This window comes from Delphinapterus leucas, chromosome 1, assembly GCF_059928025.1.
Source record: "Delphinapterus leucas isolate spDelLeu-1000000601 "Yukka" chromosome 1, BTC_Dleu_Yukka2, whole genome shotgun sequence".
Classification (NCBI taxonomy): Eukaryota; Metazoa; Chordata; class Mammalia; order Artiodactyla; family Monodontidae; genus Delphinapterus; species Delphinapterus leucas.
The window spans coordinates 178,824,683-178,846,323 of record NC_143129.1 but is presented as its reverse complement, the minus strand read 5'-3'; the positions used below and the strand labels follow the sequence as shown (position 1 = coordinate 178,846,323).

At 57.7% G+C, this 21,641-nt stretch overlaps 1 protein-coding gene across 1 annotated transcript; it reads left to right on the top strand.

Moving 5' to 3' along the window:
- On the top strand, positions 1–15,344 carry EFHD2 (EF-hand domain family member D2). Its single transcript, XM_022598435.3, has 4 exons — positions 1–336; positions 12,585–12,732; positions 13,922–14,056; positions 14,950–15,344. The coding sequence occupies exons 1-4, from the start codon at positions 32–34 to the stop codon at positions 15,079–15,081; spliced, it is 720 nt and encodes a 239-aa protein (XP_022454143.1). The 5' UTR covers positions 1–31; the 3' UTR covers positions 15,082–15,344.
- Positions 15,345–21,641: the final 6,297 nt, after the last annotated feature.

Genomic DNA, 21,641 nt, shown 5'->3' with positions numbered 1-21,641 from the left:
GGGTCCGGGGGCGAGCGCCGCGCGGGCCACCATGGCCACGGACGAGCTGGCCAGCAAGCTGAGCCGGCGGCTGCAGATGGAGGGCGAGGGCGGCGTCGAGGCCCCGGAGCAGCCCGGGCTGAACGGGGCGGCGGCGGCGGCGGGGGCACCCGACGAGGCGGCCGAGGCGCTGGGCAGCGCGGACGAAGAGCTGAGCGCCAAGCTGCTGCGGCGCGCCGACCTCAACCAGGGCATCGGCGAGCCCCAGTCGCCCAGCCGCCGCATCTTCAACCCCTACACCGAGTTCAAGGAGTTCTCCAGGAAGCAGATCAAGGACATGGAGAAGATGTTCAAGCAGTGAGTGCCCGCTCGACACGGTTCCCCACCCACCCCGAGAGCCGGCCTCGGCTCCCGAGCCCCCGAACCCTGGACCCCGCGCCGTCCCGGGACCCATGCGGCCAGCCGAGCTCCCCGATCCCTGACACACCAGGGGCGGGGACCACTGGCCCCTTCCAGATAATCACGAGGCTTCGGGACCTCCTCCCTACCACGCATATGGGTCTGGGGACCCGCGGCCCCTGGCACGCGACCCCTCCTCACCGTGACGCTGCCCCCGATACACTGCACGCGCGCACGCGGAGTGGGGGACCCCGCGGCTCCTTCTAGATAAGCACAGGGGTCTGGAGGGTCCGGTTCTCTGGCCTTGTTAGTGATGCTTCTCCACACGCGCGCACACCGAGATTGAGGACCCCGTGGCCCCCTTTCCCCCTCCTCAGCTACTTGAATTCCCAACCGCCCCCCCCACACCAAACGCGGGCCTAAAACACACACCCCACCCTCCAGCGCCTCGACAAAGGTGACCATTCCTTTTACTGGGGTCCTTTCATTTACTCTGCTTATCTCAGATCCCTCTCAACGTGGGTTCTGGGCCGAGACCCCTCCCCCGCCTCCCCTCCACTTATTCAGCACCTGCCAGCAAACTGTGTCAAAGACCCTTCGGCCCCTCCCACCTCTGCCCTCATCCACTCCGCTAGCCAGGACCCCAGCCCTTGACCCTCAGGTGATCTCCCCAGGGAGGGACCCCTTCCTCCCTGCCCCCGACTCGGCAGGTATGTACACACACACACACACACACACCCGCAGCCACGTCCCTGCAGGGCCGAGTCCCCGCCTCCCTCCGCAGACCATCCCTCCCTCCTCTTGCCCTCGTCACCCCGCTACACCCAGCAGCTTTGCAGTCACTGCCCCCTGTTTCCTGTCAGAAAGGCCCCATCTCTCCTTGCCTCCCTTCCTCCACCGCGTGCCCCCTTCCCTCCCCACACAGGGTCCCTGACACCCCACACCTTCCTATCTGACTTGGCTGGTAGCTCTCACCTCTACCTTTACTCCATCCTTAAATTCCATACCCCATGCCCTCAGCAGGTTGGACAGGTCCTTCCAGGCCTCTGGGCTTCCCCCTCCCCCAACAAAAAAAACTTTAAATCTCTGTGAAATGACTAGAGAGAAAGGCTTCCAGGTCCCCTTCTGGTCCATCACTGCGTTCACCCAGTTGGGATTGAGATGGTCAGCCACGCTGCCCCAGCCCGAGCAGTGAGGGGGGCCTGGGGCGGGGGTGAAGGTACTCAGCCCCCCTCCCTTTAGTATTCTTCCCTGCCCACCTCCTGTTGCCCATCCCCCCTGCCCCTGGCCGCTGGAGGGGAAAACAGCCCAGGGGTGTGATCTGGAGTAGATCTGGAAGTGGATCCAAAAGGTAGAACTGTCCTGAGGCCAAGTCTCAGGTGAGGGAGTCAGGAGGTCTGGCAGCCCAAGGTCGAGAGGAAGGGGCGCTGACCCCACCTTGGCTGGGGCAGTGTGCTCGGACCGCAAGCAGGAAGCCCGGGGCGGCAGGGGGAGGGTTTTGCAACCCCACAGCTTGAGAAAGACTCTTTCCCACTCCTCACTGCTTGCTGTGGCCCTGCTTTTGCATTTGGCCCCAATGCAGAAGAGGTTTTTGGTTCTCAGACCTGGATGGCTGGGAGCCCCATGTTTTTCCGGGGGTCAGCCTGGGGTGGAACTGAGTCCTTAACCCCACTCCAGACCTCTGCATGGAGACCCCTGGGCCTTGAGGAGCCTGCTTCTTTGGCTCCAGGGTCTTGTCTGGGAGTTCTTCTCAAGTTTCTTCCTGATAAAAGACTGGCCCTATCAGGAGAGCAGGAGTTCCAGGATCGCAGCCTCAATAGAAGGCAGTCAGAACTTCCTTATAGACTCTGCCCCGGCCCCTCGCCCCACCCCCCGCTGCCCGCCGCCCGCCGCCACCACCCCCCCCCCGCCCCCCCCAGTGAAGTACGAGGGAGATTATTCAAATGCGGCCACGTGCCGCAGGACTAAGGAGCTTCTCCGTTCCTCCCAGCAGCCCCATGACATAGAACTGTCATCACCACCATGGCGCAGTTGGACAGTCTGGGCACAGAGCAGTTAGGTAACTTGCCAAGGATACACAGCTCAAAAAATGATGGAGTCATAATCTAAACCCAGGTCTGTGACTCCAAAACCCATGTTCTTCCCTCCTGGGTTTCCCGTCACAGACGTCTGCCTCCACGCGGGGAAACACACCCCGCCAACACCCGCTTCCGTGTGCATGGCTGATTTTCTCCCACGTGGACCCACCACCAGAGTCCTTCTCTTAGGCTTCACCCCCTCTACGCCCGCCAAAAACAAGAAGGAGCTGTTTGGAGAACCCAGACACGCTGAATGAGCAGGGACCTGGGAGGCTGCAGCTTGGTTGGAAGGGGCGCGTGACTAGGGGAATGGTCGTGGAGCTGCATTTGCAGAGCGAGCTCACTTTTTACAGAGGCTGTTTGGCTGTTAGTTTGACGAGGGGTACTTTGTTGAAAATTGAGGGGAGCTGAACCCCTGGAAGCCCCCTCTTGGCACCACTACTGCCTGATGAGGTATTGGCAGGGGTGAGGGGGGCAGGAAGGGGTCAGGGAGATTCTAGGGAAGGAAGTGCCACCCGCCGGGGGCCCTGGCGTGGATGGAAGGCTGCAGATTTTGTATTCAAGGAAGCAAGGCTTCACTGTGCCAGCCGAGCCCAGCCCAGCCGAGTCCCGGCTGTGAACAGCCAACAGACAGGCTCTCATGGAAGACAAAACTCGCGTTCTGCTTCTGCTGTCCAAGAGGTGCTGCAGCCTCCTGGGTCCAAGCAGGGCCCAAGGATCACAGCCAGGGCTCTGCTGGGACACTTCCACCCCGATCTGCAGCTCCCATGGCAGAGGGGAGGGGAGCCTGGCCCCCCTGGGAAGCCATCCCCCAGAGCAGAGTGCAGGAGATGGGAGAGGGCAGAGGGCGCTGGGAGCTGGACTTGTCTTGGAGGCCAGGAGCTAGGAAGTGGGGCTTTGTCCTGGCTCTGCCACTCAATTACCTAGTCGGCCTGCCCCCTCTGGGCCTCAGTCTTCCCACCTGTAAAAGGAGCATGATGTATCTGATGATTCCCAAAGGTGATTCACCAATGACTTCCTTATTTCTGAGTCGTCCGGAACCCTCCCGGGTGGCAGAACTGCCTTCCAGGGTCTTCCAGTGCATCCATTCAGCGATCATCAGCGGGTACTTCCTAAGGATGGAGATGGAGGGAGAAGAGGGGGCAGAGGGAAGATGGACGGGCTCTCCGTCGTCCCTGACCTCACGCTGCTGGTAGTTTCCATCTGGGAGAGACCTCCGGGGTTGTCACCAACGCTTCTCCCCCATTTTACAGAAGAGGAAACTGAGGCCCAGGAAGGTGTAGTGACATCCATGGGGAGGTTTTCAGTGGCTGAACCAGAGCATCCTTATCTATACAATGGGAAAAGTGGTCCCTGCATCTCGAGGTGGGGCGGGGGGAGGTGATGCACGCAGAGCTCTGGCAAGGTGCCAGGCACCTGGAGGCACCTGGACTCTCAGTCCTTCCCCCTCTTGCAGCCTCAGGCTGCACCCATCACCTCTAATCCGACCCTCTGCCCTCCTCTGTCTGCCCATCCATCCAGGGCTGCTCTGGAACCCTCCAGGCAAGGGGCAGTGGTGTGGACCCAGAGGGCCTCAGGGCAGCCACCTCTGGCCTGGCAACAGCCTGCGTGGGGCTCTGCGGGGTGGTGTAAACCGAGACCTGCCAGAGGGGAAGGCAGCCATGTAATTCTGAACCTGCCGTGGAATCCGAGGAAGATGTCCTAGTTCCCTGCCCTGCCCAGCCTCGTCCCCAGCCACTTCATCTCATGACCCCTTGCGTCAGAGAAGAGGGGGGCTTCCCTCTCTCCTTCCCACCTTGCCCTCCCCTCCTCTCCACCTGCTATGCCTCCCTGGTGTCGCCCTAGGCTCTTGCAGCTCACAGCAGCACGCCCCCGCCCCCCGTCCTTCCTGGAGGGCTGTCTGGTGCAGTGGTTAAGGTCAGGGCCTTTGGAGTCAGCCGCCCTGGGTTGGAATCCCAGCCTTGGGCCCTGGGGCAAGGCACGTAAACCCTTCTGAGCCCCGGTTCCTCACCCTGGAACAGGGAGAATAATAGAACCCACCTCACAAGGTTGTTATGAAGTGCCTGGCACAAAATAAGTACTTTCCAAGTTCCTGTCACCACCATCCCCAGCCCCGGTGGTGGTGCCTAGCACAGAGATTGCTCCACAGAAGCCACTGGCTGACTCCACTTACCCCCCATGGAGCTGCCCGGTCTGCCAGACTGGCAAGAACCCTCTTGCTTTGGGCCGGAGTGATGGGGACCCAGCATGAGAACCTTCTTTCCCTCCTGCTGAACCGACACTTTCATTGACGGCTACATATGGCTTTGATAAATAACAAAAATGGGAAACCGAATTCATTATCACTTAATTACGTGGAAGGCAGGTGGCAGAAAAAAGGGCAGCGCAGACAGCAGCCCTGGGATGACACAAAACTAGGACTCCAGCGCCCGTCTGCCACCGCCCGGACGGGGTGCTCTGCTTCTCAGAGCCTGTTTCCCCTGGGGCTAAAGAACCTGCCTGGTAAAGTCCTGAGGATTAAGTTTTTTAAAGTCCTGGGGAATTCCCTGGAGGTCCAGTGGTTAGGACACCGCCCTTTCACTGCCGAGGGCCCATGTTCAATCCCCGGTCGGGGAACCAACAAGCCTGACCGTGCGGCCAAAAAAAAAAAGAAAAGTCCTGAGCCTTTGTAAAGAGCCCACCATTGTGTCTGGTCTGTGGGCTATTAAAAACATAGATGATGATTTTGAAAAGCTTAAAGTCCATTCCTTTGATCATATTTTATTAAGTTTCTGTGTGCAAGGTCCAGAGAATTAAGGGAAAAATAGAGTTCCTGCCCTCAAGAAGCTTAAAGTATCACGGAGAGCAGTGGCATAGAGGGGTGGGTCTTTGGGGGGATAGAGAGGATGGGCCCACCGGGCTGGAAACGGCAGGTTCCATTTCTTTATTTCTATGACGAGGACTGAAGTTCTCCTGAGGGATGCCGTGCTGCCGGCCCTCCACAGCCAGCCCCCTGCCGCCGCACCCTCTCCTTGTTAAATGGGACCGCCAGGCCCAGTTGAGCCTGGTGTGTTATTTCAGGAACTGAACTTCATCCTCACACCAGCCCAGGGAGGTGGGTGCTGTCATTATCCCCATTTGCCAGATGAGGAAAGCAAGGCTCAAGGTTATAATAAGTGGCAGGGCCAGGATTAGAACCAGGTCTGCCTACTGGGAGCTCCCGAGGCCAAGTGAGGGCTGCGTTTATGGGAAAGGAGGAGTCCCAGAGCCTAGGCAGGGGGTGGGGGGTGAGGGGGTGAGGTGGGGGAGTCCTCTGGGGGTTCAGAGGTTGGGTCCTTCCCCCTGTAGCAGCCAGGAGCCTGCCTTTCTGGGGAGAAGCCCCACACCCCTGGGGAGGGAGGATTTCCTGGCCTCAGGCCTGTCCTCTGCTCTCCTACTTCCCTTCTGATTCTGAGTCACCTCTCCTTTCCGTCCCCCCAGGGACTTTTGGTTCCCTTTTGGTTTGCACCTTCCTGCCTTCTCTCCTCTGTGCCTCTGGGTTCAGGGCCTGGCTTCGGCTGTAGGAGACCCAGCCCTGCTGCCTGGGGCCCTTTCTGCAGGGCCAGCCCAGCCAGGAGCAGAGTCGCCCTGTGGCCTCAGCAGGGACAGTCCCCACACCCTCCAGCAGCTGAGTTCCCTCTGACTGCCCAGCAGCCTGCTCCTCGGCAGACTTCTGCTTTTCAAGGTCTCTAGAGAAGCGAGGGTTCCGGGCCAGAAAGGTGCAGCCTGACGGAGCCGGGCCCAGGGATGCCTGAGCTGTGTGCAAACAGAGGGCCGCTGTGGCGTCTCCATTGCAGGCACTTTGCGTCTTGTTTAATCCTGTCTCGGCATCCTGGAAGATGATCATCACCCCTTTCACAGATAAGAAGACGGGGGTCTCAGAGAGGGTTCCATGACTTGAGGAGTGGAGACAGGATTTGAACGAGGGTCCTTCTGACTCCCACGTCCCTTGCTCCCATGGGACCCGAAGAGAGCAGCGTCAGTGTCCGCCGGGAGCTTGTTAGAAAGCTCAGAGGCTCAGGCTCCACCCCAGGCCTACTGGGTCAGAGTCTGCTTTTTTTTTTTTTTTTTTTTTTTTTCCTCCCGGTACGCGGGCCTCTCACTGTTGTGGCCTCTCCCGCTGCGGAGCACAGGCTCCGGACGCGCAGGCTCAGCGGCCATGGCTCACGGGCCCAGCCACTCCGCGGCATGTGGGATCTTCCCGGACCGGGGCACGAACCCGCGTCCCCTGCATCGGCAGGCGGACTCTCAACCACTGCGCCACCAGGGAAGCCCAGAATCTGCATTTTAACAAGGCTCACCGGGTGTGCGCATTAAGGTTTAAGAAGCAGTGGGCGACCGTAGCTGTCTCCCTGCCACGTTACTTAGTCTGGGCAGTGAGGGGAAAACAAGAAGAAAGATTAAGTTAAATAGTAAACACTGGGTTATATTAGACATTCAGTAAATGTTCTTTGCAATCACTTTTATAATAATTATTATTATTAGGTGCAGGCAGGGAAGGAGGCGGCACAGGGGAGAGCCGGGGGGGAGACCCACTGCTGAAACTACATGTGGAGGGAGCTGCCCTCCCAGGGTGGGCTCAGCATGAGGCGCTCGAACTTGAGGTTAGGACGCCCCCAAGTCCTGACAGCGCCCAGCAATTGCCATCAGCCTTGGGGGCCCCCACTTGATCCTTGGACTTATCGGAAAGCCATGGAGGAGGCGTGAGCACCCCCCAGCCACACACTCACCCGTATGCACTCACACACCCTCTCCTTGGCTGACACAGGGCAACAGATCAAGTGTCAGACTCCGCAGATAGGACTGGAGGAAGTGGTGAGAGGCTGGGCTTTCCCCCCATGAGTCAGGCAGTCTGGGGGTGGGAGAGTGCAGGAACGGATGGGCACTGCCGGCCGTCATCACCGAGCCTGGGGGCGTCCACCTGCACGGGGAGGCGGGCCAAGCCAACCTGCCTGTAACAGCTAGCAAGGCCAAAATGTCCCTGTTGTCCAGAACTTTCCTGCCCCAAGCAACCTGCCTTCCCATTTTGCAGGTCAAAGAGTAGAGGCCTAGGAGCCTCTGGGGCCTCCCCAGATAGGAAGGAGGAAGACCAGGTCTGTGAATGCTGAGAACAAAGCCAGGTGGGCCTGGGGGCTCGGTGGTCCATAAACACCACTCTCTCCAGCTGTCTGTCCTCCTTGGGACCCCCATGGGCAGAGGGGCCATGAGCAAAGGCCTGGGATGGGAACTAGAAGGGAGAGAATTGGGGTCCCCTATGCTCCCAGAGCAACTGTCCCCACCCTCCCCTTGTGCAGCAGCTGTGATGACTCCTCACTTTGCTCTCAGACTGTACAGCACAGCTGGTGGGTGGGGAGGGTCGTGCGTGAGGAGAAACGTTCTAATAGTTCCAGAGCCAGAATGTGCTGCTTTAGGTAAGCAGTGAGCTTCCCGTCCTTAGAGGCATTCAAGATGCCAAGCAGGAAAACTGCACTGTGTATCTGACCCTCATGAATGGCTAAATGAGGTGGCCTCCAGTATCCTTCCCAACCTGAGTTTCTTTGGTGCAGGGTCTGTAGGCATCAAGACGCAGCATAGTAGTTAAAAGCACATGTTTTTCATCAGGTCAGGGTTCTGATCCCAGGTGTGCCCTCGTCAGCTATGGTCTTGGCCAAGTCACTTTCTCCCTGAGCCTCAGTCTCCTCGTCTGTAGTATGGGGATATTTATGCCTGCTTCATGGAGTTCCTGTGAGGATCTGATACAAAACACTTGGCACAGTGCCTGGCACATAGTAAGTGCCCAGCCAAGAGCAGCCACTAATGATAATATTGTTATGAAATGAGGGCAAGCCCTGCACGCTGTAGGAGCCGGTCACTGCTCTCACCCCCGTATCTCCGGGTTATCAGAACCGGGGGAGGAGGAGCCATCAGCCGGATGGGACCTGCAGCCCAAAGGGGCAAAGTCTGCCTGGGTGGTGGCCACTGCTCCACGCGCAAGGGCAGATGGGAGGGGATTTCGTCACCAGCATCCGGGGAGGCAGCTACTGAGCCGTCCCCGTCGAGAACTGTTCAGGGGGAGGCTCAGAGGGGTGGTGGTTAGGAATGTGGGCACAGCACCAGGTGCAGCCGCCTCCCTCCAGTGCTGGAGAAAAGTGCTCAGCTCCCAGCCCAGGAGCTTTGTTGTCAGTCCTGCCAGATGGAACTGGCCCTCCCAGGCAGGGCCCAAGCCTCTCCTCTCAGCCCAGTCTCCCCCAGCCCTGCAGGCTTGAGAATCTGGGGCCCTCCATGGGACCGCCTTCCCAAGAAGAAAGCAGGCAGGCAGGGAGGAAAGCTTACAACTTTGGGAATCTTGCTTTTCTCCAGCTGTGTGACCCTGGGCTGCTTGCTACCCACTCTGGGCCCCAAGCTCCCTACATGACATGAAGGGGGTAGACCAGGCATCCAGGCGGATCTTGGGTACGGACTCTTTTCCTGGATCCTCTGAGCTACCTGCAACCTCAGCTCAGGGGGGGGCTGAGGGAAGAGAGGCTCTCCCCGGTCAGGGATAGATGCCTGTTTCCAAGCATCTTAGAACACATTCTCTCCTGGGTTGCCAGTGGTCCTCCTGCTGGTGGCACAGAGGCAGTCTCCCCCTTTGTCACTTCCCTCCCTGTCAGAGGAGGAACAAGAGAGTAATCCAGGACCGAGGCTTCTCTCTCTCTCTGCCCAGCGAGAGAGCAAAAGATTCTGTCCTGCTGTCTCTTCACCTCCCCAAGTGGCGGGGTCCTTGAATCAGGCCTAATGGGGGTGGGGGAGGGAAGTAGTGGGACCTTCAGAGAAGATGCTGGAGGGACCTCTGGGTCATCGTGTCCACCCGCTGCCTCCGGGCCAGTCTACAACAAGCATTTCCTACCCGCCATGCACCATCAGGACGGGCGCCCGAGGGAGAATTTGTATTTTTTACCATTATTATCCTCACTATCAACACCATTTTTATATTACACGTGCAAAGTACTTAACTAGTATCTGGCGCATAAAAAGCTCTCAACAGCCACTATTCTAAAGAAATTGCAGGTTTTAAGCGCGCACTATGTACTAGGCATTTTACATCCACGATCTCCTTTATCTCAAATCCTAGAGGTAGATGTTACCGATAATAATAATTTAGTAGTACTGGTACTGTAGTTAGCGTGTAATGATTAAGTACTTATTGTGGGCCAGCCTCTGTGCTAAGAATCTACGTGGATCATCTCTTAACTCTTGCCGCAAGCCTGGGATGGGTCTGATCTCCATGATGTAAGTGGTTCATAGGGTCATGTGACTTGAGCAGAGTCACCTAGCCAGCAGGTGGCAGAGCTGGGGTTTGGACTCAGGTTAGTCTCAGCAGAGCTGCTGTGAGCACAAACCTCCAGGGTTTACCCAGGAACCTGGCTGATCCAATGACCCAGAGCCCACCCACGTCACAGCCCAGGGCACATGGTAGATGTCCACTCCCCCGGGGGCCTTGTGGGAACCACCCCCTCCAGTGTGGCCAGCCCCTGCATTGTCCCCCTGGGGGCAGGAGCCCGGAACCAGTAATTGATGGATGCTTGATTGACACAGGCAGCGGTTCACGCCGCGGTTTGAGCTGCAGCCCAGCCAGGCCTGGGAGCTGCCAGAGACCGAGATCCAGAGCCCAAGTTTCTGTCCAAGTTTGGACACTTTATCTGCACTTCCTCTGAAACTGAGCCACCCCTGGCTGCAGGAGTAACCCTTGAGCAGTAAATAAAGCTGAGGCTCAAGAGAGGCAGGTGGGGCGGTAGAGAGAGTAGAGTGTGGGAATCACAGGGATGGGCGTCTGAACCCTTGGCCAGTGCCCAAACCTCTCCAGCCCCTGTCCCCTAATCAGTCACATGGGGACATAACTCTGACCCCCCCAGGATTGCTGAGCGCAGAGAAAAATGCCTGGCACATAGTAGGAGCTTCATAAAAGTAACAAAGTCTCGTGATAGTGCTGGTAGCTGCAGTTTCTGGAGCCAGCGCTGTGCGAAGTGCTTGTCACGTGTGAACGTACCCAGTCCTCGCAGTGACCTTACGAAAGAGTCACCATCATACCAGGGGTTCTCTGCCTTGGCTGGAGGCTCGATGGCACAGTCTCCTGGAGCCCAAGCAGTCTGCTCCAGCCCTGACATGTCATCATTGGAGCCCGAGTTCAGAAAGAGGCGGGGGCTTTGTCTTCCACAGGGACGCTGAGGAGGGGCATCCATGTGACTTGCCCCGGGAAAGACTGACTCCCTCACCTGGCCACGCTCTAGGGCTGCTCCAGTACCGGTCACTAAGGCTCATGCAGCAGCCACCCAGCCCCTTACCACTGGCAAACAGGCTCCAAAGATGGAAGAGGGGGGGCTCCACCGTGTCCCCCACAGGGCCCCTCCAGCTCTAAGCGGAGCCTGGACCACGAGATCGTTGGCCTCCCTGACCCTCCCGAGTCCCACAACCCTCCACCACATCCTCTCGCATCTGCTTCCGCCTCGGCTGTGGCCACTGCTCTCACCCCGGACCCTTTCACCCCGTGGTGGGGAAGAAGGCCTCAGGACCCTGTGTTCCCTGCAGGGTTCCCAGAGACCTGTCTTCCTGCGCTGCATCACTTCCAACCACTGACTCACTTGCTCGTGAACTATTTTTACCCCTTGCACAAATGCTCTGCTCAGCACTCCAGGCAGATGTCTCTGTCCTGCTGGCAACCCCAGGACATGAGTGGTGGGGGGTGGGGCGGGCCCAGCAAATGTGCAGGTTTATGAGCCCTACTGACGTGGGGTAGAAGCCCAGCCCCTTCCTTCACTGCTGTGTGACCTTGGGCAGGCCACTTAACCTCTCTGAGCTTCCATTATAAAAGAAGGTTATTATGAAGATTAAGTAAAATAAAGTATGGAAATTTCCCAGCACAAAGATAGATTTCAAAAAGTGGTTGCTGTCAGATGTCCATAGTCATGTGAAGCTTATGTGTAACTAGAGATGGGTGAAGGGAATTGGGAAGCCCTGTAGAGGCCACAGGAATGAGATGTGTGTTTGTGTAGGAACTCCAAGTCTCCAGGAAGTTTCTGGAACTCAGCCCCTGTATGTCATATTGCTGTCACCAGCGCTGCCACCCAGCCATCTTGAGGCCTCGGGGACTGCACAAGCTTCTTTAGGCTCAGAAGGCCCATTTGGCCAGCGCTGAGATGACTCTCCCCAACTCACCAGGAGACAGTCACGGCGGTTGCTTGGTTCGCCTGATAAGAGGCCTGGCTGGGCGGTGGGAACAGCACCCACATCTGCCATGCTGTGTGCTCCCAGCACAAGCAGCACCTCCCCAGCCAGGGGACGGGCCTGGAGCCCAGCTCTGACCCAAGCTCTTACCACAAGGAAGCCAGTCGAGCGAGACGTTTAGACTCTGCCCCTCACCCTGTCCCTCTCTCTGCCAGGCTGTTGGTGGTAGAAAAAAAGAGACCTGAAATGTGCAGGGCAGAGGCACGGTCATCATGTAATCACTGTTCCAGGTCTTTCCAGCCACCCAGCTGGATCCCTGCCGCTCACTGCAGGCACCCTGCACAACTTGTTCCCAGAACACACCCCAGGCCACCTTCCAGAAAACTAGAAGTGGGCCCTCCCTCCTGTGACCTCTGGCCCTACCCTGAGACATGTGGTACCTTCTGCTTCCTCCTGGGTGGGAACAGGGAGAGGGGGAGAGATGGAGCCAAGATGTCCCTCGAGTGCCTGTGGAGGTACCTGGAGATGCTCAGTGAGTTCTAACTTCAGGGCCTACCGTCACAATCCTCACCCCCACGGTATTGTAAATTCTCCCTCCCTGCTTGTTCACATCTCATTCAGTAGAGAGGAGCTGTGGTTTCCGCTGCCTTGTGTAGCAGGTAAATTTGGCCAAAAGTTAGCACTGTTCAACATGTAGGAGGCTGCCAGGTCACGTGGTGAGTTCCCCAGCATCAGAGGTAACCAAGCAGTAGCTGGGCCTCGAATCGGGAGTCCACCTGGGCCGAGGTCCTCTCCAGCTGTGATAAGATGACGCGTTGGTGGGAGGCACCTTTTGAGCCCCCAGGCTCCTTGTACTCTGGCTTATGACCACTCCGGTCAGGTATGAGGTGGCAGGGTGTCCTTAGGCCTCTCTCTTTGCACTCACAGGTACGATGCTGGCCGGGATGGCTTCATCGACCTGATGGAGCTAAAGCTCATGATGGAGAAACTTGGAGCCCCCCAGACCCACCTGGGCCTGAAAAACATGATCAAGGAGGTGGATGAGGACTTTGACAGCAAGCTCAGCTTCCGAGAGGTGAGCCCCACTCCCCGTGGGGGGCAACACCGGGGGGTGGGGAGAAACTAGCCCCTCTTTGTCATTGAGCGACTTTGTCCGTGAACGGCCACTGTCAAGCGGTTGAGTGGGGTGTCAGCGGATCCTAGAGCAGGTACCTGGGGAGATTCTGAGATGCCTAAGTGAGATGGAGGCACATGCACTCCTTCATGCAGTGAGCACTGATGGAGTGACTTCTGTATACCTGACCCTGTGTGGGCTGTGGCAGTACAGAGAAAGGCCCTGTGCTCCAGGGCTCCTGGCGTGTAGAGGGGGAGATGCTCAGAGAGTGAAATAACGGAACGCTGTGCTTCAGGAGAAGAGGGGACAGATGGAGGAGGGACATGCACTGCGGGTCCGAGAGGAGCCGGGCGCTGAGCTGGGTGACCTCACACTCCGAATCTCACTCAGGCCTCACTCTGAGACAGGAGCCACGAACGAGCCTGTTTGCTGGAGGAGGAAGCAGAGGCTCAAGGCCAGAGAGCCAGGGCACTGGTCCCCGGCCAGCATGGGGTTAAAGGCCAGAGGTGGCCTCTGGAGAGTCAAGGCTCAGGCTGGGCCTCGGAGAACTGGCAGGAAGCACAGAAGAGGCAGGGCGAGAGAAGGGGGAGGGGGGCGCCTGGGGGAGCCAAGTCCAGGGAGGAAGGTGCGAGCAGCACACAATGATGGTTTGGAGTCCGGACCTGGGTTCAAATCCTTCCTCCATCGCTTTCTGGTGCTGAGATTGGGGCAGGTTTTTTCTTGCCCCTGAGCCTTCCTCGCTCTGTAAAATGGGCAGAGCCATGTACCTTTAGGACTCAGTAAATGGAAGTTAGAGCGGATTGGTTTGGGGAACAGGGGAAACAAAGGTAAGAGGTAGGTTGAGGCTTTTAACGGGAGCTGAGCATGGGCAGAGCAGCCTGCAGTAGCCCCAGTCCTGGGAGGGTGGGGCAGGAGACAGGTCACCTAGCCTCCCATCGTACAGATGGGCAAGCCAAGGCCCAGAGAGGGAGGGACGCGACAGCCTGTGCAGGACACAGAGCATGGAGGACGGAGAGCCCGGACCTCCAGCTCCCAGGCCTGTGAGTACCTCCTTTCCGGGGAGGCCTGCAGCTGGCCCCGGGTGTGGGCAGGCTCTGGCCCCTTTCCCTCTCTCCCTGACAGCATCAGTGTTCTGTTCTCCCTGCTGCAGTTCCTCCTGATTTTCCGCAAGGCAGCGGCTGGGGAGCTGCAGGAGGACAGCGGGCTGCACGTGCTGGCCCGCCTCTCCGAGATCGATGTGTCCACCGAGGGCGTCAAGGGGGCCAAGAGCTTCTTTGAGGCTAAGGTAAGGAATATGGGAGGAGGTGTGGAACCCAGGCTGGGGTTGCCCTGACCCCCGCGTGAGGACAGGTGTGGCCGGGGTACTCCGGGGCCCTGAGTTAGCTCAAGGGTCAGCACGTCCCCTTCCTGTCCCTGCTGAGACCGCAGACAGGAGGTGGGGAGCTGACGCCCCTCCTGGGTCGGTCAGGGCCCACGGCACTCCTGGCTTCTGTCCCCTCCCGTCCAGCCTGTGATCCTTTCCAGCTTCTCTTTCTCTCCCTGCCCCAGAGGTGGGTGAGGGAGGGGTGTGTACTCTTGAAGAGGCGACAGGGGCCCCTTTGAGCTGCCCCAGCCCTGTACCCGGAGCCACTACCCGCAAAGGACTGGGCCTTAAAGAGTGGGCCCAGGAGACAGGAAGCAGGCCCAGAAACACAGCACTGGCTCCCGGGGCCTCTGGGAGACACTAGCCCCGCCAGCCCCAGCCGGGAGGGAGTATGATGGGCCCCAGAGGCCACCGCCGTGCACAGTACCCTCCCCTTTCAGCACACGCTCAGATGCAGGGGACAAGTATGGTTCCTGGATCCTGCCCTCCCCGGGCCCCGGGGCCCCTGCCTGTTCTTGCTTCTCCCCCTCCCCATGTTAGCTAAGAACATTCCTTCTGAAGGCCTCCTCCCACCTCCCTCTGGGCTTCTAGGGTTGATGGGATGTTTCCGGGTTCATCAGTGGGACCAGGTGTGCATCTGGGCTTCCCAGGACGGGGGACAGGGTAAGAATAGCAGCTTCGGGAGCCTGGCCCAGGGCCAGGCTGGTGGGAGGCAGAGCTGTGTGTGCATAGCGCAGGGGGGCAGCGGAACCAGAAGAGACCCCGGAGAGAGCCCCCTCCGGCCCTGAGCCACTTCCCCCCCGACCCCACCCCAGGTCCAGGCCATGAACGTGTCCAGCCGCTTCGAGGAGGAGATCAAGGCAGAGCAGGAGGAGAGGAAGAAGCAGGCGGAGGAGATGAAGCAGCGGAAGGCCGCCTTCAAGGAGCTGCAGTCCACCTTCAAGTAGCGAGGCTGCGCCCCACCGCCTGGCCCCGGCCCCGGCGCCCAGTCCCGCGGGCGAGGGTGGCGAGGGCCGGCAGACCGCAGGCCAAGCCTGATCCTCGGCTCTGTCTGAGGGGACCATGCTAAAAAGCTACACGTGTCTGTGAACAAGCCGGCTGAGGGGTCTCCCAGAGCGGCCCGGCCCCTCCCCGCTCCCTTCCGCTGTCCCTGAGGCCCTGACACCAGCCGCCTCCCGGCCTGGCCCAGCCCTCCCTGGCCAGTCCTGCACCTCTCGCCTCCTGGCCGCCCACTGCCTGCCGCAGCCGCTCCTGCTTCTGGCTCTAGGGCGCTCCCTGCCGATGGGCTGCCTGCACACACACTCCTCCCTGTGCCTCTCCCTTTCCACTCCTCCACCCCCACAGAGACCACCTGCCCTTAACCCACAGGCTGCACTGCCCCTGGGGCCCTCGAGCGCCCCCCGCCTTGACTGGGGGAGCGACAGGTGGCAAGAATCGTGGCCGGCCCCATAGAGCTGATTGGTGGCACCCGGGCTCCCCATCACCAGCACCTGTTCCTCTGGCCCTGCCTCCTCTCTCTGCTGGAATCAAGGGGGGGCTTCTATCTTGGCGAAGGGACCCAGGCCCCTGGCACCCCATGCTGGCAAGGAGACCCCAGCTCTCTGGGGCCCAGCCAGGCAGGGTGAGGGGGCAGCTGTGCCAATCTACCTCAAGGGCCCACACCCTGCCGGCCATGCCACGGATTGTGGGCAGGGAAGGCTCTGGGGGCAGAAACACCAGTCCCCGGTCCCCTCCACCCCCCCGCTTTCCCTGGCCCTGAACAGCCTGAGGGTCTCTGGAGAGAAGAGGGTGGGGAGGAGGGATTGGCCCCTTCATAGGGAAGGAAACCAGCACGTCTCCATTCTCCAGGAGGCGTCCAAGAAGTGCTTTAAGTGGTTTGCACGGACCAGGTTGTGGGGAGCAGGGGGCCTGGCTCGGCTCTTTCACGCCATCCTTCCCCAAGTGACGTTCACCGCCTTGTCACCAGCAACGGGACATGTCCTGTCACACCCACCCCCTGAGGGAGCATGGGGACCCCAGCCCTCCCCGTGCCCATCCCCAGATGGGCCGTGGCCAAGCCTGTGCCACCGGCCCGGCCCTACGCGGCTCCCGATGTGCTCGCTCACGTGTGTGCGTGTCTGTGTGTACGTGCGTCTGTGTCCACTGCTGTGTCGTGAAGCTGTGCCCGTCCTCCAGTCCAAACAAGCGCATGGCCACCGAGGCCACAGTTATGCAACTTTCAGTGTGTGTTGTGACAGCGTCACTGCTTTTTAAACTCGGTAACTCTTTATTTTAGTAAAATGCCCCAAGAGTCCACAAAACTCCTGTTGGACTTGCAGAGTTGGACTTGCAGAGGTTTTATTTTTTTGGCCTTAGAATCTGCAGGAATTAGGAGGTACTGACCCCAGTGCAGCAGCCTTGGCCCTGGATTGCGTTTGCCTTAGCGGATATGTTTATACAGATGAATATAAAAAGGTCTTTTTCTTTTGGCGTATTGCTTTTTTTTTTTCTCTCTTCCCTTCTCACCAAAAAAGAAAAAGGAAAAAAAAAAAAGGCTACTTCTTCATTCGGTGGTACGATTATTTTTTTTAACTAAAATAAGATAAAATTCTATATTCTTATGTGTGTGTGGTTCTTGTTGGGGTGGGAGAGGGGAGGGGCTGGGAAAGGAGCGGACAGGATGAGGTCACCTGGGTGCTGGGGCAGCACTGGCTCAGGTGGCTCCCATGTCATTTCAGAAGCAGGGAGAAGAGGGACTCTTCCTAATGGGAGGTTGAGTTTGATGCTCACCTGCTGTCACCAGGGGCTAGTCTAAGCTCTTTATATATAACAACTCATTTCATCTGCACAGCCAGCCCAGGAGGGGGCTGGGGGTGCTGTGTTATTCCCAGATAAGAACAGAGAGACTCAGAAAGTCTCCCAGAGGCACACAGGCAAGCGGGGCAGCTCCAGGCTGCTCGGTCCACAGCTCGTGCCCCTACCCATCCAGCCGCCCTGCCTGGCAAGTTCATTCAGAGGAGGACATGCACCAGGGGTGGCACCGAGGCCACGGGGATTCTGGATTGAGGCACTCTAGAGCCCCCCCAAGACTCTCTGCCACACTCAGAGATGCACCCCAAGCCTCCCCCGCAGACGGGTGGTTGGATGAAAGGCAAAGAGCCAGGTGATCCCTGTGTAGCTTTGGACAGATCAGGCTCCCGCTGGGTCTCAGTCACCCCATCTGTTCAATGAGAGGGTCTCAAAGTCTTCCCAACCCTTCGGTTTCCAGGTAGGGTGTCCCCCGTCTGTCAAGTACAACCTGAGTTGGGGGTGCAGGAGTTTGAGATTAGGCTGGGCATCGCTGCCCCCGGTTGGACATGGGTGGTATGACAGCAGCCAGGATGCCCTCCACCTCTGGCTTCCTCACAGGCCCTGCTTGGAGAAGGCTGTGTCCTTGAAGTGTATTTCCTGAGAAAGGCCACTCCCACATGCCATCTGTGGCCTGAGATGCCACCATCATTAACACCGCATGTTGGGTTAAGCGTCGCCCTTCAATTGCCTTCCCAAGGGCAGAGCATCAGAACCCCTGACATGCTAGCAAAAGGGTCTCAGAACTGAGGGACAGAGGATACTGACAGGGAAGGGCTAAAATTCAAGCCCCAGAGCCCCCGCCCAGCTGGCCCGGCGGTGGATGTGGGCCTCCAGCCCTCAGAATGTGAGGGACACAGGCCAGCGGTCCCACGCCAGGCCCTCCACCATCAGATCCAGCTGAGAGGGGCCCCCAGCCTCGGTCCGCACAAGACCTCCCACTCCCAGCCCAGGCAGAGGGCACGGGAGGAATAAGGAGGCCTGGAGTGATTCAGGGGCCAGGAATGGGAAGGGGAGACGGCTCCTCAAACCCTGCCCAGGTCCCGTGCTCTCAGTAAGCCCCCCGCCAAATCCCGGTCCCCATCACCAAACCCCAAACCCCTCACTCAGCCCCCAAACCCTCTCTCAACATCTAGTACTTTCATCTGACTTTGAGGAGAAACACTGCCAGCCCCCAGGCCCGCCTCCTTAGTGGGTCCCACCCAAGATGTAACACTTGCCCCCCGAAAGTCCTGTCCCAGCAACTAAAAATTATGGGCCCCGGTCAGTGGCACCTGCCCTGTTTCTCAGGCTCTCACCAACAGCCTCCCCGCTTGACTCCCAACCTTGGCATTGCTTCTCCTGGCATTCCCTTCCCCTGAGCCCAGCCTCTGCCAAGTCACCCATGGTTATTTTTCCAGCACAGTCTGGCCCTGAATGGCTGGGGGACATTAAGTGCCCAGATCCTGGGAGGCCCTGCTCCAGGCCCTGGAACACACGTGCTTCAGCGGGATAAGGATGGGGGTGTCTGGCATCGTCACAGTCTCAAGTCCTCATGTTCGTTTTGGACATGGAATCTGCAGAGAAGCCACCCTTTCCCACCTGCCCCCTATCAAGCTCCCACCCAGAAATAACCTCTTCTCGTTTGGGGCTCCCAGCTCTTGGCCCAGAACACTCCAAGGAACACTTATCACCCAGCCAGGCAGGTAGGTCCAGCAGTGCTGAACAGGGTCTTATCCTCTCTGTGGCCCCAGCCCTAGCACAGCGCCTACGCACCGGAGCTGCTCAGCGAGTCTGGGAAGAATGAAGGAATGAAGGGCTTCTGTGTCCCTGGTAAGTCAGTGCCTCACAGTCTGGGCAGGCAAGAGTCACAGCTTTAAGTTAACCCAACACCAAGCCCCCTGCCCTCCAATCACAGCAATCCACTCCCCCAGGGCGCCCTTCTGCAGTTATTCCCAAGTCCCCCTGGGGCTGCTTCTTCAATCTTGGTGGCCAGAAAATCAGGTCAGCCAGCCAAGTGTCAGCGCCATAACTTTAGGCATTTGGAGCCCCTGGAGTGATGGCGTCCTCTGGCCGATGGCTCCCTGCACCAGGGCCAGGTCAGGAGGGGCCGGCACTAGCCGTGCGCACTCCCAGAGGCAGCTCCCACCTCTGCCCCAGTTGTTCCCAGTGACAGCACAGTTTTCTCCCTGGCTGCCCTAAAGCCATCTCCGGGGTCCAGAACAGGCACTCATCGTGATCCAAAGAACATTCCCCAATGTCTCTCTCAGCCATTCAGTTGTGCAGAACCTGACATGCGGAGGGGCCACAGCCAGGGCCAAATCGCCCATCAGTACGGTGGGCGCAGTGCCTGGAGCCCACAATAACTTTAAGGCCCACAGAAATGTTTTAGTTTCTCTTAAAATTGGCAGGAAAAAAATGAATAGAATCCAAACTGGATTATACTAGTCTTTATACCCACGCAGTCATAAAACATAAAATTCTTAATATTTTTTGGTGGAGGAAGGGGCCCACAAAGGCAAAAGGGCCCAGTGACAGTCCAGATTCAAGCTTTCTCATGAGAACCAGATGATCAATAACAATAATAATAACAGCCAATATTTATATAGTGCTTGCCCTATGTCAGGCACTCCTCACAATAACCCTATGAGGCTGGTACCATTTTTTAATCTCCATTCTATAGATGAGGATGTGGAAGCACAGAGAGGTTGAGTCACTAGCGCAAGGTCACACAGCTAGGAAGTACTGGCTCTAGGTGTTCCGTCCTTTGGGAATATGGTCCAGCACGAGGCAAAGCACTCAACATCCCATCTTCAGCATCTGAAACAGACTAAGGTGACCTCAGTTTTCTCCAAGCACAATTGCTGACGCTGTCTTACATAAAGGACCTCAACTGGTAAACGTCTCAAAACAATGAAGTTCCCCTAAAGCTGATGCTGTCTGCACCTTCCAGAGCAGCCAGCAACCTCCCTCTCCAAAAAGGTCAGTTTCTCTGTGAACATTCCAAAAGAAAAAAAAGGAATGACTTTTCACCTGGTACCTTACTACCTATGTGCCTGTGCACTTTTGTGGCTATTTCTATATCAGAGTACATTTTGAACGTGTGGCTCGGGGCTCTGAGAGTGACTGTGTTTATAACAGACTGCTTTCTATGTATGACACTGGTGTGTGTGTGTCTGTCTGTCTGTCTGTCTGCCTGTCCCTGTATGCTTGTATATCCATGGGCTTGTACACGTGACTGAGATGAGCGCCTGGACCTTGCTGTCTCTCTGTGTGTGTAAATCAGTAAACTCCCATCCACAGAAGCCCAGCTAATCATCTCCCCAAGTTGTTTCCCCAAGAGAAACTGAGGCCGCAGAAGTTGGCCAAGGTCCAGGGTCCAGCAAGTCACTGACTGCGACAGAAACCAGGAGTCTTGTCTCCTGCCCCCAGAACCCTGGCAACCCCCAATACCTCCCTAGCTCAGCCTGTCTCTCTTTACGATGTCAGTCCCCAGCCCAGGGTGACCCTTTGCAGAGTTTGGTGACCAACAGCTCTGGGTCTGAGGTGTGGTGGGCAGTAGTCACTGACCAGCCTCTAGAAGGCAACAGAATGTTCTCGCAGCGAGTCTGAGGTCCCCCAGACACCCCAGTTCTGAGGCCTGAGGCCATCACCCCTACACACACTCCCTCGCACTCCCTCTCTGCTGTTGCTTTTTCAGTCAAAACTTTATTGATTTTTAATATGACCAAAGTAACACACACTTGTTTTTAAAAAGGATTTAAGCTGTAAAAACGTGTGAGTTAAGAGTCCTCCTCTACCCCCAGCTCACCACCATGACCGGCAGGGTGTGTAGCGTTCTGAATTTCTTTATTAGGAAATAATTCCTAATGGGACCAGTGGGCCCAGCTCAGAAAACAACTTCCTAGGAGCACGAGAATGAGTCAAAAGAGGACAAAGGGGAGAAGTCGGGCCTCAGGACAAGTGGATTAAACCAGATGCTCCGAGAGCCAGGCTGAGCCCAAACTGCTGGGGCTCTAGCTGGAACTTCTGGGCACACATCACAAACCCAGATCTGCACTCGGCCTTGACATCCAAGTCATGGAATTTTAGGACTGAAAGGAGCCTGAGAGTCCATCTGGTCCTACCTGCCCATTTTAGAGACGGGGAGACTGAAGACCTTGCTGGGAGACAACTGAGCTGGCTCCAAGTAGGAGCTTAGCCCACGCCTCAGCCTCCATCCAAAGCCTGGGGAGGAGGTGCTGGAGAGCAGGGGGTACCCCAAGACCAAACAGTATTAGTTGAGTAAGGGAGAAAGAAAAGGACAGGAAGCAAAGAAAGAGCTATAAAGACAGAGAAGGAAGCGGTGCATCACAGGAGTTTGCGGCCCCAGACTGACGTTAGAAGCGCTGACTTCAAATCTTGGGTCTGTTGTTGCCCAGCTGTGTGACCCCAGATTGCCCCCGACCCTCTGAGTCTCAGCTTCGTGAAGTTTCATGAGCGAACAAGAGTGTCTACCGCGAGGTGTTGGGAAAATTAAGTGACTGCAAGAGGTATTGGGCACGGCACCCGGCACAATAAATGACAACTAAAAAAAATGAGTCAGGCCAAGCAGCGTGGCAGGGCCCCCAAAACCTGCAAACGCCAGATTTGCTCTGTCTCAGGATATTTGGGAAACTCATGCCTCCAAGCCAGCTCCATCTCCTGCGCAAATTAAACAGTA

Coding starts and splice junctions, on each gene's coding strand:
- EFHD2 (XM_022598435.3), top strand. CDS start 32: ATGGCCACGGACGAGCTGGCCAGCAAGCTGAGCCGGCGGCTGCAGATG. Junction 337..12,584: donor ATGGAGAAGATGTTCAAGCA/GTGAGTGCCCGC, acceptor TTGCACTCACAG/GTACGATGCTGGCCGGGATG. Junction 12,733..13,921: donor GCAAGCTCAGCTTCCGAGAG/GTGAGCCCCACT, acceptor TCCCTGCTGCAG/TTCCTCCTGATTTTCCGCAA.